The 18,852-nt window shown below is 38.0% G+C and overlaps 2 protein-coding genes across 2 annotated transcripts; both read right to left on the bottom strand.

The window, feature by feature from the left end:
- Positions 1–8,323: 8,323 nt before the first annotated feature.
- Positions 8,324–10,751, bottom strand: LOC120633732. Its single transcript, XM_039904060.1, has 2 exons — positions 10,687–10,751; positions 8,324–9,597 (listed from the first exon to the last, which is right to left on the bottom strand). Exons 1-2 carry the CDS (start codon positions 10,709–10,711, stop codon positions 9,320–9,322), a joined length of 303 nt encoding a protein of 100 aa, XP_039759994.1. The 5' UTR covers positions 10,712–10,751; the 3' UTR covers positions 8,324–9,319.
- Positions 10,752–14,533: 3,782 nt separating this feature from the next.
- Positions 14,534–18,331, bottom strand: LOC120633953 (trypsin, alkaline C-like; the record flags this gene model as incomplete). Its single annotated transcript, XM_039904389.1, has 3 exons — positions 14,534–14,854; positions 15,926–16,181; positions 18,147–18,331. Coding segments are annotated over 3 exons (762 nt in total), but the record flags the coding sequence as incomplete, so codon positions are not given.
- Positions 18,332–18,852: the final 521 nt, after the last annotated feature.

Raw genomic sequence — 18,852 nt, 5'->3', positions numbered from 1 at the left:
ATGGTACTAAAGCCCTTACGGAAACCGGCTTGTTCGGGAGGCTGGAAGTCATCAAACCTACGAGCGAGACGATTCGTAATGACTCTCGAAAACAGCTTGTAGATATGACTCAGCAGCGAGATGGGTCTGTAATTCTTCAACAAGGTATTATCACCTTTTTTGAAGAACAGAACCACCACACTCCTGTGCCATGCCTCTGGCGTTGTGCCTTGGTGAATAACGGAATCAAACAATCGCTGAAGGACTCTCAGTATCGGTTTTCCACCTGCCTTCAGGAGTTCTGCCGTTATTCCGTCATCACCCGGCGCCTTGCCATTTTTAAGCTGCTTGAGAGCCACACTAATCTCGTATAGGCTGACGTCTGGGATATCTTCGGTATAGTGTCGAGTTAATTTGGCTCTAGGATCCTTAGCCAAATCTTCAACAGGCGTCTGTACTGTGGTGTACAACTGTCCATAAAAGTTCTCAACCTTACCCAAGATCTCAGGTTTGGAAGAGACAAGACTACCATTATTGGTCTTCAGTCGCATCAACTGGCTCTGACCGATAGACAGATCTCTAGCGAACACTTTAGAGCCTCTGTTTTGCTCGATGGCATTTTTAATACGCTCTGTATTGAAGTGCCGCATATCACGAGTCTGTGATTTAGAGATCTGCCTATTAATCCGCCGGTAAGCGGACGCGTCTGCTATAGACTGTAGTCTCATCTCTTGCCTCTCCGTCATAAGCTTGAGTGTATTGGTTGAGAACCTATTGGCCTTGTTTCTACGGTGGGCCTTGTAGAATTTGGACCCGACTGTTTGGACAGTTTCCACCAGCCTGTTGTTCAAATCGTCCACAGTGTCGCAATCTGCTAGGCAACCGAACCGGTTCTGTAGTTCTAGTTGAAAGCTCTCGGGGTTTTGAATATGGGCACGAGTAGGCCGGAGTGTAGACTTCACCAGTCTGACTCTTTCAAGTTGAACGTTTATACTCAATGTGCCTCTTACCATACGGTGATCACTTCCGGTTTTAACCCTGTTGATCACAGAGACATCATTGAATACATGCCGTTTGGTCGACATGATGAAGTCGATCTCGTTTCTCGTGGAACCATCGGGGCTTATCCAGGTCCATTTCCTGTGTGGCCGCTTCTTGAAGAAGGAGTTCATCATATAAAGGCCCTCCTTCTCCATGAAGTCAGCAAACATTTGACCCCTGTGGTTCCGTTGCCCATACCCAAATTGCCCCACCCTCAACTCTGAACCAGTTCGCTCGCCAAGCTTCGCGTTGAAATCCCCCATCACAATATTGTAGTAGGTGTTCGAGGCATGTATGGCTTTTGAAATGTCCTCATACAAAACCTCTACATCCTCGTCTGGGTGTGCCGAAGTAAACCGTGTACACACGACTAATATTGAAGCATCAAATACCACTCCACTTTAGTAGTGTTTCTCGAACTGGTGGTTAGTCACTTCATATAGTAGTTTACAGTTATTATTTACCTCTAATGTTCTAACTGCTCTGTTAACTGAATATTACTTTTCAGCACCCCATTTACATATTATTACGTGAAACTCTCCGACGTAGTGGTGAGTTCTCTGTTCTCATAAATGGGAAGGTTGCAAAATATGCTGATTATCTTATAAGAGTCCATTATCTTGACCAAAAAAGACGATTTTAGGTGATTTATTCTTACTCATATTTAAGTTCGGGAAATTTAGTAATTTATATTTTCTCTGATCTGGAAAGCTACGGCCGTGGCTCAGTGGCGTGTACAGGGTTTTTGACCAGGGTAGGCATAAAGAAGGAAGATGGCAAAAAATTTAAAAATCCTTCCCCTTTATGAGTTATACAATAAATTTAGGGTATGCAGTGCTTTTGTGCATGTATGAAGTGCACGCCACTGCCGTGGCTAGTGGGTATAATCTGTCTACAAAGACGTTCAGCTTGGAAACCGATTAGGTCTATGGGCTTGAAATAACTGCCATCACTTGTCACCATGGGAAATTGCAGTCAGGGGATAATTTGTATGAGAGTCAAAAGTCCCTCGCAATTATCGCAAAAATAATGTATCGAAAAAGAGCAACAGCTGAGTTTCATGCCAGTTTATCGGTAGAATTCCTCGCATAGCAGAGTATCTTCAAATAGACAGACGTCCTCAAAATGTCTACTTAAAATAAATTACCAACACCTCAATGACGCAGCGATGGTTGCTCTTGTTCCCACTTGTTCTAAGTGGGAGGTCCCAGGTCCAATACCAGGCAGGGGCAATTTTGGTTATTTATAATCTTCGAATTTCCTGTGGTCTGATCTTGTGGGAGGCTTCAACCGTGGCTAGTTGGTGGCCACCCATACACAAAGATCTTGAGCTAAGCGATTTAGCGTTCTGGTACAATGTCGCTTAGAATCTGATTAAGGGTAGGTATGTGTTTATTGTGCGATTGTAGTCAAGGGCTAACTTGAAGTGAAATAAAAAATATTATAGGTGATAATAACCAAACTGTTAAACGCGTACGAAACTGCGAGCAGAGCTTATAACATATCCTTTTAAGGTAAAGAAAATCCTCACTGCCTTATTTCATTTTGTCGGTTTTTTAATGAAGGAAATATGCTTTTAAATTAATCAACTTTCGGTAGCGTGATCGTAAAGTAAATTTAATATTCAATTTAGTGACACGACTAAAACCTTTAAAAGGTTTTGTAGAGCCGTACATTGTCTTTTTTGCGAATTAGATTATTAATTTCGTATTTGGTTTTACCCGCGAGTATTCGTTGTTCATTTATTTAACGCTGGGTAATAAATTAGTAAGCTGGGGACCTAGTTGTGTTTCATGTTGTAGAGCTTGTTTACGGAGCGAAACAAGCTTTACTTTTTTACCTAGGCGAAATCGCACTAGCGTCCGTAATTTTTCTCCAATAAACAGCGCTCTTAAAGATTTTAAACTAAGATTTTCGTGGACATTTCTTAAGTATAGTTCAACGGGTACATACCACGATAATATCCCGAGTCCTGTCGTGACCCCGATCCATGCAACTGGGTCGAAATATCGACCAATCCAAAATATTATCGTAACTATACTTAAGAAACAGGGCGCTATAAGTATAAGGCTGGCCCCACACAGCCGGAATGTATCTCAGAATTCATAATTATTGATTCAGAAAGTTACGTTGTTAAAGGATGAGACGTCAGCCAGTGAGGTCTCAACAGGTTAGATGGCTGAAACAGTTTGTCACAGCCAAGCCGCCTTGTTATCGTACTCTACCGCCAAAAATACCGCTATTATGGTTTGATACGTAAAGCTAGCCAAAGCCCGCCATTATTTTGAAAAAGTATAATATTTTGTTGTAGGTACCAATTACATTATCATTTTCGTATCCGCTACAAAATCCCAGAAATCCATACAATGTTAATAAATATATAAATACATTGAGAGTTTAATTCATAAACTTCTCAGATGGATCTGAAAGGATGATACTGATGAGCGTTCTGAATTCCGTTCCGTACCGGGAATATCTAAGATTATGATTTTGTAGCCTCTAAAAAACGAAAATCTGGGATCTCATATGCCGAGAAGTAAGGACAGATGAAATAGGGTGGGACAATGCTCCAAATCGTTATGGGAAGACCGAAGACGAGTGAGGGATAAATGGGATCGGCAAAAGCAGAACGCAGCCTGACAAGACAGGCTCCTAAAGTAACGGGGAATGCGGTTCCATGAAGGAAGACCACTGAATTTAGTCTGTAGGTCAATGATTGATTCCACTCCAAGTGAAGTTGGGCAAGTCATCTTGGTTCAAATCCATGAGGATTTCCTCCTAAAATAAATGTGCTGAGGTATCATGTCTTGCAGTGGCGCGTGTTAGGAAATAGGGAATTACAGCACTTTATCTATGATAAACCTGATGATTATATTAAATATATCAACAAATCATAGTTTGTATACTCATTGATAATGTATTGAAAATAGAATAATGGACTTTAGTAGACTGTCAAATAAAAGTATAGGATCTATGGCGGGAGACGCGAGTTTGACAATGTAGATTGGCGGGAAAGAAAAGTGAGGACGGATTTAAAGTAATGAATTGAGAAAAGGAGATTAAGTAAAGTATTGTGGATAGAACGTTACAAATTGGGAATAGATGATTATAATGGAAACGATAAACGTAACGAAATACTGTTGTGGCGGAACAAGAGTTGTATATACTGGTGATGGAGTTGAGATAAGTTGTTAAAAGTTGTTGGTACTATGGTTGTACCTGATGTTGCATCAGATAAGTATATCTCATCCTTTGGGTTATTTATTGGTATCATATATGGAGCCCTAGCATTATTTTACACACACAGTTTATGTAGCAGAGGTTGCTCTATACAAACAACTTGTTCCAAAAGTCCTGATGTTATAAGTGATCATAGTAGTTATGTTTTAACTGTCTTAAAATATGTCTTGTATCAAAGGGCCTAGCGTTATTACATATGACAATGTTGTAATTGTGTTTATAAGTTGTTTTAATTGATTGAATAAAAGAGCAACGGTAGAGTTTCTTGCCAGTGGTCTTCTCTGCCGAAGACAGCATTCCGAACTGGTAGTAGAGTCATTTGAAGGTAACAAGTAATATGAATTATAGAGAAGCTTAAAATACAGTATTAGAGTCGGTCCAGTTGTTTTATTTCACTCCTTGGGAAGTCAGGTTTATAGAGTACAGACCCACAACACTGCTCTAAAGCAGGTTGGTGGGCTTTAAAGATTTCTTTTATAAAATGAATACTTTAATAGGAAGGAAGAATAATAGTTATGAGAATAAATGATTACTGATAAGAAACTAGGTATTTAGCTTCAATAATACTGTTAATTAATGAAAGATCTAAGTGCCATCCTGAACATTGTGGGTATTGCAGTGAATATCTGAATACCTTGGCCTTCCAACCTTTATATTTTTTTAGCACGCGCATAGAGGGTATGCACAGGGTATGCATACCCTGACACAGATGAGAGAAAATGAAGAAAATCTCCAGTACGAGTCATAAATACTTAACATTCAGCTTTTAATAAATCTTACATTGTCTATCCTTACGTTTTTTATAACTCTGACAGGAGATATTTTTCATTTTATATCATCTGCATACCCTATGCATACCCTCTATGCACGCCACTGATGTCTTGTCCTCTCTTTGAAAAATTGTGTGGAGTTGGGTCTACCCCTATTGTTTGGGATAGTTTTATTTTTCTTAAATCTTTGTTAAAATTTATTATTTATTATAGTTTTATTATTATATTGGGCTGTATGGGGGAGAATAGTACCAGTCAGCCTCCCCAATCGTCAACCTCACCTGTCCGTGCATCCTGCTGACTTACCAACGAGGCTCTGACGACCGGGTAATGGAGGTATAACCATTCTACAGCAGCTGGTCGGAAATCCACTGACCGGTAACGAGAGGATCAGCACTACGGTCACTAACCCGCATGCCAACATTTTTATGGTCAGTACAAAAAAAACCACAGTCCCCATTCCACGGCAGCCTCCTGGCTCTGGCAGCGATTTGGTAACGGCGGGGCAGGAGGTGTCAAGAATACAGATAACATCAAGCTAGTCGCGGGGAGACGCTGGAGGCAAGCGGCCCAGAATCGTGGACGCCCTACAGCAGTGGACGCCAATCGGTTGTTTTGATGATGAACATGATAATGATAGTTTTATTAGTGTCATAATGAGGATGTTTTATTTTTTGCGCATAATTGCCTAACTAACAAGTATCTACCTATCTTTATTCACTAGCTAAGATAAGGCGCGGGCGCCACCGCGCCGTGACAAGTTTCTTAACTGTGCTATGTGCGTTAAAATATACAATAAATTAGATGCAGGTCTAAAAAATCAACCTACGCGTTTCTTTAAGAAAAATCTGGCTGTGTACAAAATGTTTCTATACAATATCCGAGTATCTGACTTCGAATTAAAAATTATATTATTTTGACATTATTATGATAATATTGATATTACCTGTATAATCTAATAAATAACTTTTCAATGCTTGCTCAACAAGATTATGCAGACATGTGTAATGATTGTTCTTGTTGTGCTTTACATTTCGCATGCTTAATAGTAGAATATGGAGGAATGTTATATTATAGTAAGCTCATATTCAGCGAATAAAATTTCATTACATTTCATTTCAAGTTAAGGACGCTCGCATAATAAGGTTGGAAACCCCTGGCCTAGTGGTAAGGACGTTTGGATGCAATTGGGTGGATAACACTGGACTTAACGGTTAAGGAAAATGGCGAGAGGAAACCTGCATGCCTTCCCGTAATATTTTCAAAGGTTTGTGAATTATATTAATCCGTACTAGGCCAAGACTTGGCCACTTGGTGTATAACGGCCTGTTATTCTGACCCTTCTTATTCTGATAGGAAGCCCGTACTCTGTGTCTGAAAGATACTGAGAGATAGTTTGTCCTAGAGTGGTTACTTGCCAAACTACGTTCAGTCACTTTATTTACTGAATAGAAAATATCAGTAATGTGAGATAGTGCTGTTAATATTTCGGAGAATAATATTTTCTATTCAGTAAATAGTCACTTTATTTACTGAATAGAAAATATCAGTAATGTGAGATAGTGCTGTTAATATTTCGGAAAATACCCGATATTTTGAAACAGTCGTTAACTTTACGTAATTTTAGTGGAATTGGAATCTACATAGTTATTTTTTACGTTGTTATGATTGTCATGAGATGGTTAAACTATGAAGATATCAATTCCACTGGGAAAATTGTATTTCAGAATGTACGTAAGCCTACGTACGTAGGTTATAAACATTTACTCAGAAATGTGATCAAGAATAGAAGAAAGAAACAAACATATTTTATTACGTGAAAAACTTCATGTGATTAGTACTTTATGTTGTTCGAACCTCATTTTGGAATAGGACTGTTCTTAGATTAAATATTGGATGCCCCTTCCTATCTATGCTCCTACCAAAGAGGATATAAACACAACGTTATAGATCCTACCACAGGGGAGAGCTAAGTTGAGAAAAACCACCAATCATAAGCACGCAACATCAACAACAACACATTTCCGGCAGGGTGATAATGTATCTCATGACAGGCTAAATAGACATAAACCTTGCAATCTTTGCGGTCAAACACCACATTTTTATTTTTTCTGTATGCAAAAGTTACTTTGACAGCAAATATCGCGAGATTTATGCCGGAAAGAATTAAATTGAAACCTCCTTTGTCGGGCCCTAGTGTATTTTAGTAAAATAGTGATTCTGCTCTCATTGTATTTAAATGGAAAATATATGAATATACACTATATTGTTTAAAATAACCCTTTTTATTTCATTCTTTTGTCACGCAGTATGGATTACGTAGTTTTCCCATTCTGATTCTTTATATCTATGTATATTAATAGTTTTCTTATAATTAACTTAAAAGGAAGAAATAAAAACACAAGTTTAATAAGAGAGTTGAAACAGTTTAATAATATTGGAATAAAATTAGATATATAGCATTATTTTCTAAATTTATTACTTTTTGGCATAACCCTTGTTTTAAACTTACTGTTTTACTTTTCTAATTATACTTTATTTGAATTACTTTTTTGTACAGCATCCATCACCATTTCAGCAATCCCGTTTAAACCATCTTAAAACTTAATTATCCTAATATTATTTAAAGATAAAGATATTTCAGATACAATAACATACCTAAATAAAAAAATTATGTGCCACTGGCCCCTTATACTCGAGAGTCTATGGAGCTAACTCACCAGGGAGTTTTGCCCAACTTTTCGGATATATTATGGGTTCTATGATATGTGAACTAATTGATAAACTAATGTTTCAACCACTATATAGGTTCAAGCATAAACATTCGTTGTTTTAAAGATTGGATGTCACGGGCAGAATCTAAAAGCGTGTAGTTAGATTCTGCCCGTGACCGCGATCCATGCAACTGGGCCAAAATATCGACAAATCCCATACTATTGTCGTGGTATTTACCCGTTGAACTAATTCATTGTTTTGTAAGGTCGCAAGATAGTGATTTCTAAACTTAATTTAAATGACATAAAAAAATAGAAACAAAACTGTTCCTCAATACAAACTTTTAAACCCTGTTCCATCCCATTAGGGATGGATTTTAGAAACTGCAGGCATAGTATATTATCTAGATGAACAAAAGTAAAATTGTAAACAACCTTGTTTTTACTTTTATTTTCGTGTGAAAGAAATGATCAGTTCAAGAAGGCCACTAGAGCGTTAACTCTATCTATAAAATCAAATATGTCAAAATTTTCCCTAGTATATCAAGACTTTAACACTTTATACCCTTTAAGTTTTGTCTCATTTCTTTCTTTACATTACCTTGAGCACAGATATTATAAAGAAATATGACCTCAATATAAAACAGCGTAAAAAAAAGGTACAGCCCAGAGACTATTAAATTTTAACGAAGTGCCACCCATTAGAAATAGACTCTTGGATAAGCCTACGGAGCGCACAGACATGTTCTCAAATCAACAAAGCATAAATCTGCCATTGCCAATTAGATCATGGTATTTGGGACTCCCTATAAAAGACATAAGTCCAGCAGTGGAAGTCTATCGGTTGATATTATGATTATGATGACTAAATCTGTCATTTCACAGGCAGGGTCTTCCATAGTTGGTTACCAACGGGTATACCACGGGTTCCCCGGGCGTCTCACAAAGCCAACAAAAGGGACATGTCGTGGTTGTTTTTAGTTTGGGTATACCCCTTTAGAGTCCGATATAACCTCCGTCCTGCCCAATGTAGCAATAAAGCTTTTCCACCACGACAAAAGAAATGGTCTTTGTGACAAATTAACACTGTGATTTATAATTTACTTTACTTAAATGGCCAGCTAAAGTAGATAACTTATTATTTTCAAGCTTTTAACATCGGCACTACACAATTATCAGAAAGTCCTTTATTGAAGCTGAACTTAAGAAAAGCACCTTCGGATAATTTCGAACCCTCTTTCCATCTAATCGGACAGTTAGTGAAGCTGCAAACTGTTTGAATGACCTTATATATTAAATATAAATATCAGCTGAGCAAATTTATTAAAATTTGGCCTCTATGCCTCTGTGCGTCGGAGAATGTTTATTTCTAAAATCTGATAGTAATTTTTACATAATAGTGGAAGTTCGTAACCTTATCATATAAATTCTGGAGCGTGGTGGGTTCAAGCATCTCCCGTCCTATAAGGTCCCTTATGCATTTGGATGTGGAACATTGAAGACTGATGATGGTCACACAGAATCCATAAGAGCCATAACAAATCGAACCTTAATCATTAAATTTTAAAGTTTAATTTACAACTCCGTGTGCGCTGAGGGAAACTTCTTCAGTACAGCGTGGTATAGATTATAAAAGGCGTACACTGTTACACTTAGGATAACGAATAAAGAACCGCCAAAGACGAAAGATAGGAAGTGCCCGTCGATCATATTTGTGCCGTGGAGACTCGGCGCCTGTCCTTGGAACAGGTCCTTGGTGCCAGATCCAGCTGCCTTCCGCTCCTCCATCATGCGTTTCATAGATGATAACCGCTCCTTCAACTCGTCTATGGATTCCAAGACATCTTCTGTCTCTGAAAGAATAAGTTATGGTATATTAATATTCTATTCCACAGCCTCAATGTCATATCAGATCAATGTGATTTGTATCGATGCGCTCTGAGTGAATTCACAAGGATCGCAATGTGTGTTATTTCTTACGGGAATAGATAATTAAATAGCACAGAATATAGTATAAGAATACTAAGATTATTTTTTAAAAAGCTACACTATAGCACTAGGTTTAATTATTCTATCATGATAAGTGTTAGAATCCTTACTAATATTATAATTATTAATGTGAATGTAAGGATGTTTGTTACACTTTCAAGAAAAAAGTACTCAACCGAGCTTCATGAAACTTTGTACACATATCCTTGGAAGTATTAGTAGTATTAGAAGTAACAAAGGATACTATTTATAAAAAAAAAACGAAAAATTTATACAAAAAAAAAACAAACAAATAATATCAAAGTGTTGCTATTTCAGTGCCATCTAGCGTTCAGTACTGAAGCTCATAATTTATCATAAACACTTGCAGACGAAGTAGCGGGCAACCGCTAGTAAGAATATAAATATTTATATTTCATTTGTATAAATAAATGTATATTCTTAATAAAACTAGGTGGAAATCGAAAGGGTTTGAAACACATTATAAGATCTACAAATTATTTGAATGAATTATTAAAACCTCTTAAACTATTTTATATCGAAACAATTCGTTTAGCTACTTTATAATATCACGATTACAACAAAATCTTTTAGACAATTATTGGTCAGTATATTTGTGTTAGAATTGCCAATTCGATAATATCACAATAACCTCAAAATATTTTAGTCAATTATAGGTATTGTAGCTATTTGTATAAGAATTGCTGATTCGAAACCATGAAACGATTAATTCTTTACGAATTATAATGGCTATAACCAAATAAAAAAACCCTTCTTACTTATTATCTCACTATTCATTTATATTTTAACAAATATTTCACTACAGCGTGTCACCCATAAAGCTTTTGTGATTATAATAATTATAAACAATACCCTAACTAAACATTACCGAAACACTTGTACACTCAAACTTTTAATTTACTTGAAATTAACATAAATAAAATATTATTTACCATGAGTTTCTCTTTCGGGGCTCATTTTTAACGATATTTATTACAGACTTTTGTTTTCCAACCCACAGACTATCCCGGTTTGGGATATTTCAAGATGGCCGTCGCGCATGCTCCTTGAGGGTACAGGGTAGCATATTGATCGTATACCCCGGGAATATCTAGCTCAGCCAAATCTAGATTGATACAAATATTATAGTCTAAGAGATAGATACAAACACTATACGAGATTAAGTGGAATTCGTTAATGAGAACACAAAGACGCTAAGTTCAATTATTTATCAATGCGCATGTATCCATATGAGATCATATTGCTTATTAAATCGGTTAAAAAACTACTCATTATCAATAGATCTTAAGGTTGAACTAAATTATTTTTGTGTTACACATAAAACTGTAATTTTTAAAATATTATTGTTTGAAGCTGTTGTAGTTACGAGTGTGAAATTAATATTTTAGCATAGTTTTATGGGTAGAAATTGCATATTTTGATCTAGTATGCCGATAAATAGAGTTCCCCTCTAACTTTTGCCAACGGTTACATAAATATATTGCGTAGTGAACATTATTGCGCTTTAGCAGAGAAAAGAAGATTATTTTACTTGTAACTTATGCCATTTGTCGTATATATATTGAACGATTTGAATTTGATACGGTTTTTATATATATTTAGGTATAAGCTGATTCCTTAGATATTATCCCAGATCATCTTTTTGATATATTTCAAGTGGGCTCTTCAGAAGATTGTTGCTGTCATTGGTCTTCAATTTTTATTAGGATGTGTTGTAAAAGTTACATTTAGTGTCATTTCTAATATGCCGAATTAGTCGTACTTATATTTTGCTATGTGAGAGACTTGCAATGCATCTCAATAGGAATCAAACTCGTGGTATTAGGTGGAAAGGAAGGACATTTCACAACCATCTCTTTACCTAGTTTCCTATCAGGTTATCAGAACGTGCTTAAGGTTTTAGATTGAGGATTGTTATAATACCTTTTCTGAGAGGTAGTTTTTAAGATTAAAATATTTTTTTCTATTTCAATCAATTTATCTACATTCTTATTCAAATAAAATTTCATACAGTTATTTAACACTAAGTATGTGTAATTATATGAAATCTAAATAACTACATTTTGTTAAGCTCATATGACTTATTAAAGGAATGCACTCTTTTAATGAGTCCTTCAAGCTATGCAGGCTAACATTACAATTCCAATTTTTTATCGGAAATTCTAAGCATTTGTAATTGTATTTTATACTGTTAGAGGAGTTCTCTACGCTACGAGAATCTGTAAAGTAGTTTATTGCCTTTTTTTCAAGTTTTATAAAATTTTAATTGAATTAAAATGTATATTGAGTACTTCATTCTTCAATCTTATAGTATTGAATTTGTTTGAATGTGTGATGTTGCTGGTTATGGAGACGGAAAAACACGTATCCTTTGTGAAAAATAGTGGAGGCACGTATTTAGGGGCTTACCTAAAACAACTTTTATGTATACAATGCTACGAAAGCGGATAAAACCAGTTTTAATCCGGTTACACATAACATCAATAGGAACTATAAGAGCATGCAAAGTAAACATAAGTAGTTATAATTAAACATTAAATAAAAACATTTACAGTCTATGTTTGCACAACGCCTTACAGCAAGTTATTTGTTCTATAGAGCTCATATGTGTCATACTGAGTCCGATTTATACTTATTGATACAGTAGAAACACGCTAGAGATGGGGAAAGGGATTCAATACCTAAGTGATTATAATATAGAGTTAGACAAGAATACCAAAAACCTTTCAGCCTGTAGTTTTTAACATTAAAACTTAGCCATTTTGTTAGTTGTACTATTAAATTAATATTATTTTTAGCGTATATTTGATAAAATAAAATTTTCTTTTTATACGGGCAGATTGCCCTATAGCGCTGATAAAACGCTACTCTTTAACAGAGTAACACTTCGCAGGGCACGCAAGAAACCAGTCTTACAAAGTGCCGCCCCGTGTCCAACAGCCTCAGGCGTACGTGTTATGCCTCATGATTCTGTATATACATCAGCTACCACGCCCTTCAGAACGGAACACAGCAATGATGCTTTGTTTCAGTAGTAGTAGGTAGCCAAGCAGCATGCTTCTTGCAGCAACGTGCTTTCCAAAGAGAGCCGATGTTTACCGCGATAGTTTTAATATCCTAAACTTTACCCCGACCGATATACAATGCATAATTGAATAAACGTTTCTATTGGTCGTTGATGGCGCATGCGCTGTGATTGCTCGGGAACTGACGGATCGATTTTCTTAGAAACTTTAACTAATCTTAATTACAGAAGAAATATTTGTTGATAAAATTATCATCATCATGTTCAATCACCCTTCTGGACCTAGCCCTCCTCTCTCATAATCAAAGCTTAAATCCACAATCCCCCAAAGCTGTTCTAACGATTATGAATACGTCTTTGTGCAGAAATGTCTCCTGCCTATGCAAGTCACAAAATAATGGGCTGGAGACATTTCTTCCACGGGGAAAGAACAAAACGTTATCCTCTCCCACAGATTTGTCCACCCTCCGAACACGGGTGCACGGGTGGAAATAATATAGGTACGTGTAGTTTCAAACGGGGGTAAAATTATTTTTTCCCTTTTTCTGCTTTGGCAGATGGGCAAATATTTAGCTCTGGAATTGAACTTCGTGATCTGTAGCATTAGAATTATAACCGACCAACGACCTAGACAGTTCTGCAGTTTGCAGAAGAGCATTATGTTTCAGCGCCATCTGTTACACTGATTAAGTACTACTACAACATACCTGAAAAACCGTAACCTATATTTGCACACACAACTCGCATTAGCCTTTACGACATATTTCGTGAGTTTATAAACAGGGGTCGTTGTAGTAAACTTATGTTTTCCGGACATCGACCGCGTTTTTTTCAGTATTTGTAGAATCTTACCGGAACCGTTTATTACAATGGATTATTAAGTGTTTTGTTTATATTTTTTTTTAATTACTAGTAGAGTTTTTTATGACACACGTCCGAATTACTATCGTTTCAATGCTGTGTTCCGGTCGTAAGGGTGTCGTCGCCGGTATTATTTCAAGCTCATGACGCTTAACACCTACGCCTCAAATGATGGACAGGGTGGCACGTTACAGGAAGTGCTCCTTGCATGCCCAGTGTAGCATGCTCTGTGTAGTTTATTCACGTAAATGGTTAAAGAACAATGGGGAAATCCTAAACTAACTTCAACCAATGCTTGCAACTTTTCTAGCTTCAACCAGTGAAAACAAATTGATGAAAATATGATTCCTGGATATTTCCTTCTTAAGGTTTACCTTTAAATAAAGTCTGCTATCTAGAAATAAAGATATTGGCATGCGGAACGAATTGGTTTTAACTATATAGGAAAATATTATCTAAGTACGTTATCTTCTTCTTCTTAGGGTGCCGTCTCCTTACGAAGGTTGGCAATCATTAGGGCTATCTCTACCTTGGACACCGGTGCTCTAAATAATGATTTGGTGCTCTTTCCAAACCATTGTCGTAGATTTTTGAGCCATGATGTTCTTCTTCGGCCAGGCCTTCTTCTGCCTGCCACTTTACCTTGTACGATAAGCTGAAGAAGTTCATACTTTTTGGTGTTCCGCATCGGAACGGTCGCAAGTACGCTATACTGGACAGCATTTATTTCGTTCAAAATTAACAAACAATAAAAGAAAAAAGTTGAAACATGAAGGTTCGTGAAAAAATAGGCGCTTCATAGATTCCGAGAGCTGTTTGCTGCAGTGGGCCGGTAATGAGTTGCTTATGATGATGATAATATACTTGTGATTCATTGGCTAAGGTACGGGTTACTACGAGTAAGACCACCCGTTAACAGTATTAACAATCCAATCAGTGTAAGACGCAACCGAGGTACTAATTCCAGGAAAAGTGCAGTTGGCACAGCTGTATCCACCGGATATAATGCCAATGACCACATTGCCTAGGTACATTGGTCCACCGGAGTCGCCGTGGCAGGCATCCTGGCCACCCACGTCGAGGATACCGGAGCAGATCATGTTGGAGGTGACAATTATTGGCCAACCCAGTTTGGAGTATCGCTCAGCGCACAGTCTGTTGTTGATTGTGTAGACTGTGACGTCACGAATGATGTGGGAGATCGGACCGGCAGCCTGGAAGACAAAAAGAAAAAAAATGATAATGCGAATTCGCAAGAAATTTTATAGTCAACCTTCGCCATACAAGGAAATATTTCGACCTCGTTGGTCGATATCGAGCTACATCAGCTCAGGATTATGACAAAAGTTAGAATACTTTTTATCGTTTTATTAGCCGTAATACTTTGCCTACCTGGAGAAATAACAAGGGTAAGTCATTTGTCAAAGTTCCTTCCTTTTTAACCATCTTACGGCATTGAGATCTAGAACATTATCGTCATCATGTTAACAAATAGAGTCCACTACCTAACTTAAGTGTAGAACCTAGGTCTTACGTAAAGAGTCCGAATTCCACGGTCTTCTGCCGCTTGCGTCAAGCGACTCTCTTTGAATCGTTTGGTGTCCATCTAGTCAGCGGTCTACGAATACTGTTTTAGCGGTGCGAGATCGCCATTCCAGTGTCTATCGGTGCTATGTGCCCCATCCTCTTCACCTTCGTGAATCATTGAACTGTTTTAACACTATACGGTTACAGTAAAGAAAATACGAAGTTATGTTTAATGCCCTTTGACGGCCGATTGGCGCAGTTTGTAGCGACCCTGCTTTCTGAGCCCAAGGCCGTGGGTTCGATTCCCACTACTGGAAATGGTTTGTGTGATGAGCATGAATGTTTTTCATTGTCTGGGTGTTTATATATTCTAAGTATTTATGTATGTTAATCAGAATACATTCAGAAGTACAACCACCATGATTACTTGCCATGATACTGCCCAAGCAGCATTGCTGTGTTTCGGACCGCTGGGCGTGGTTGCTGGTGCATGTGGCACCTACATGGTGAGAGCAGATCAGAAAAAGGGTCACCACCCCTCCCCTTTCGCCTTTTCCGGTATCGTACGAGGCGACTAAGAGAACGCAAAACGAGCAGCAGCGTCGTCAGTGCTACCACCATCTATGGCAACCACCTGTCTGCCCAGCGTGGAGATTATGGGCAAACCCCCTCCTTTAAAAGAGGCCTTTAGTCCAGCAGTGAACTGTTATATGCTGTTGATGATGACGTTGTATGTTGAAGTTTGGTCCGCTACTCACCGAGATCCGTCCCCAGCCAGCAAGTACCACCCTGGTGTTATCAGGAATGACAGAATTAGGAATAATGATGGTAGCCTGTCTAATGGTGTGACTGTAGATCAGCGGGGATGACAGCCCGATTACGCTGACGTCGGCTTCTAGGCCGTTAGAGCCGTAGAGGGGATGGTTGACCGCTGCATCCACGTATACCACGCTGCCCCCCACGTTACGGTAGGTGGCACCAGCTCGAATGCGACGGTATGGGAAGTCCAAATTCCTAGAAGGTAAAGTGGAGTTTTCAACATTGTCTGTAGTAATTAAATTTAAACATTATCATAGTGTCGTATCGTGGTGACTGCAGATAAGCATACAGGAAAGAACAGGCAGCAGCATTGTTTGTGCTACTACTACCATGTTCACCAACCCTCTGCCCAGCGTGGTAATTATTGGCCAGCCCTCCCGTTGGGAGACGCTTTTAGTCCAGCTGAGGATTGTTATAGGATTATAATACATTATCATATTCAAGTCATAGCCTCCTCATCATGATCACTTCAACCGATTGACGACCAATGCTGGGCATAGGTCTTTTGTAGGGAGTTCTCAGTTTCCGGCTCCCAGCTATTCGCGATGTCCCGCTTCCATCGGATCTCTGAGCTATGTGCCCCGCCCATTGCCATTTAAGCTTCGCAACACGTTCAGCTATGTCGGTAATTCTACTTGTACGGTTCTCCTCATTTCTGATTTGATCACGTAGAGATACTCTTAACATATTTCTCCCCATCGTCCGCTGTTTCCGACCCCGAGTTTTCTTGAAGCCCATAGTAAGTGACCACGTTTCAAATAGCCTACAAAGCTTTAAATTCAAAAAATTCAAAATTCATTTATTTCAAGTAGGCCTAATACAAGCACTTTTAAAACGTCAAGTCTGTCCGTGTGTAGTGACTCTACCACCGGTTCGGAAGGCAGATTCTACCGAGAAGAAGCCGGCAAGAAACTCAGCAGTTGCTCTTTTCCAACATCAAAAATTTACATTTTACATTTTAACATTCATTTTTCTATCTTGTGAGAGATGAAAGCGTAGCCGGATGCTTCCAAGCAACCTGATAGAGAATAAATAAGGCGATGACGTTGTGTTTTGTTTTTGGTGTTTTATTTTTTTATTTTAGGTACTTGTTTTGAATTCTTTATTATTAGAATGTTCAACATGTTAACCGCTCGATTGAATTTCTGTTTTCCTATTCAAAGCCTTGAATATTGTGAAAATTAACCTTGCCACTGTGCACGACTAACAGATAGCTACGATGAAAACGGTTCAGTAGTTCCCGCTTAAAAGTTGCTCTCCTGTTTGCATACTCTTACCACAGACAAACGTCTTGAAAGACGGATGAAAATAAAAAACATGCAACTTAAAATGAAGTAGTTCTTTTTTAATAGTAATAATAATTGACCAAGTAGTAGTAGTAATCATAAACTTGCTATCTAACTGTTGTGTTCTGACTACTGGTAGGGATGTGATTGCAACTTAAATAATAAAAAAAAAATTGTTTCTTAAATTAATATCATTAATCATTAATCTATACCTTGTCACATAAACGCTGTGTGGTTTGAGATGAGGTGAGTGACCTAGTCGTCGTAAATTGTTTTATCCTACCGACTGCGCCACTGTAATATACTTGGGAAATAACAACGCGTAGGCCGAGCAATCGTTTATTTCAAAACGGCTAGTTACACACACTTAGTTTTTAAGCTTAACATTCATTATCAAACTACCCACATATATACTACATTATCCCCCCCTTTTTGTAAATAATTCTTAACTATCTTATATTATAATAGCTACTACATTCTCTTATCCTAACAACTTCGCAGGGAGCAAGAAAAGCGCCCAGCATAGTGCAGCGCTGGTTCCAGATACCTGAGGCGTAGATGCCTCGCAGAATTAAGGGCGTTCCGGACCCACGTTCACCCATTATTGTATACAGTGCATTGTGTCCAAAAACAGTGAAAACGCCCATAGCACGTCTAACTTCACACCCGCGGAATGTTGCCAGCTCAAAAACTTTTCCAATTTTTTGGTAAACGTTTAGAACATTTAAGGTAAAATTAAAATAATAACAGTTGTCTGCTGAGTTGAATGAAGTTACTAACCGCCTGTTCTAGAAACACTACTAAAGTGGTTTTTGGTGCTTCAATATTAGTCGTGGACACGGTTTCTGTATAGTATAGTCAAGTAATAACCTACCATCCAGTAAAGCACTGAGCAGCTGACAAGATGAACCTCGAAGTAAGGATGCTTCCAGCACAGTTCTGTGACCAGATGTTAGTTATTTGGTTCAGCAACTCCACTTGCACCATGGAGGGATAGCTCTCAATCGTGGTGGGATGCCCTCCCACGATACGGTCAGGGTATGCTGCAAGAACTCCTGAAATTACGAGGGATTGGATTTAGCTCGAAGTATAAGTAAGTAAGTTTTTATTAATAGGTCATCATCATCCTATCAACCCATCATCGGCCTACTACAGGGCACGGGTCACCCCCCACAATGAGAAGAGGTTAACGCCGTAGTCCACCACGCTGGCCCAGTTCGGATTGGTGGACTCCACACACCTTTAAGAACATTATGTAGAAGTCTCCTACCTATTATATGTTTTTTGACTTTTATCAACTACAAGTAGGTAAGCACTTGATTGCAATCTCACCTGAGTGGTAAGTGGTAAGTGATGATTCAGTCTGAATGAGAGCGGCCTAAACAGTAACAGGGTTATAGCAGTTTTAATAAACCCCTAATCGCTTCCCACACGAACGCTAAATCGTTTGGCGGTACGTTTTTGTCCCAAAAGTAAGCATAGCCTGTGATATGAGTACTAAGATAGCTAATGAATATTTTTATGAATATAAGATACATAAATACTTATAATATACAGAAAAACACACAAATACAGTCATG

This window comes from Pararge aegeria, chromosome 22, assembly GCF_905163445.1.
Source record: "Pararge aegeria chromosome 22, ilParAegt1.1, whole genome shotgun sequence".
Lineage (NCBI taxonomy): Eukaryota > Metazoa > Arthropoda > Insecta > Lepidoptera > Nymphalidae > Pararge > Pararge aegeria.
The sequence above is the reverse complement of the archived record's forward strand: the minus strand, read 5'-3'. Positions and strand labels throughout refer to the sequence as shown.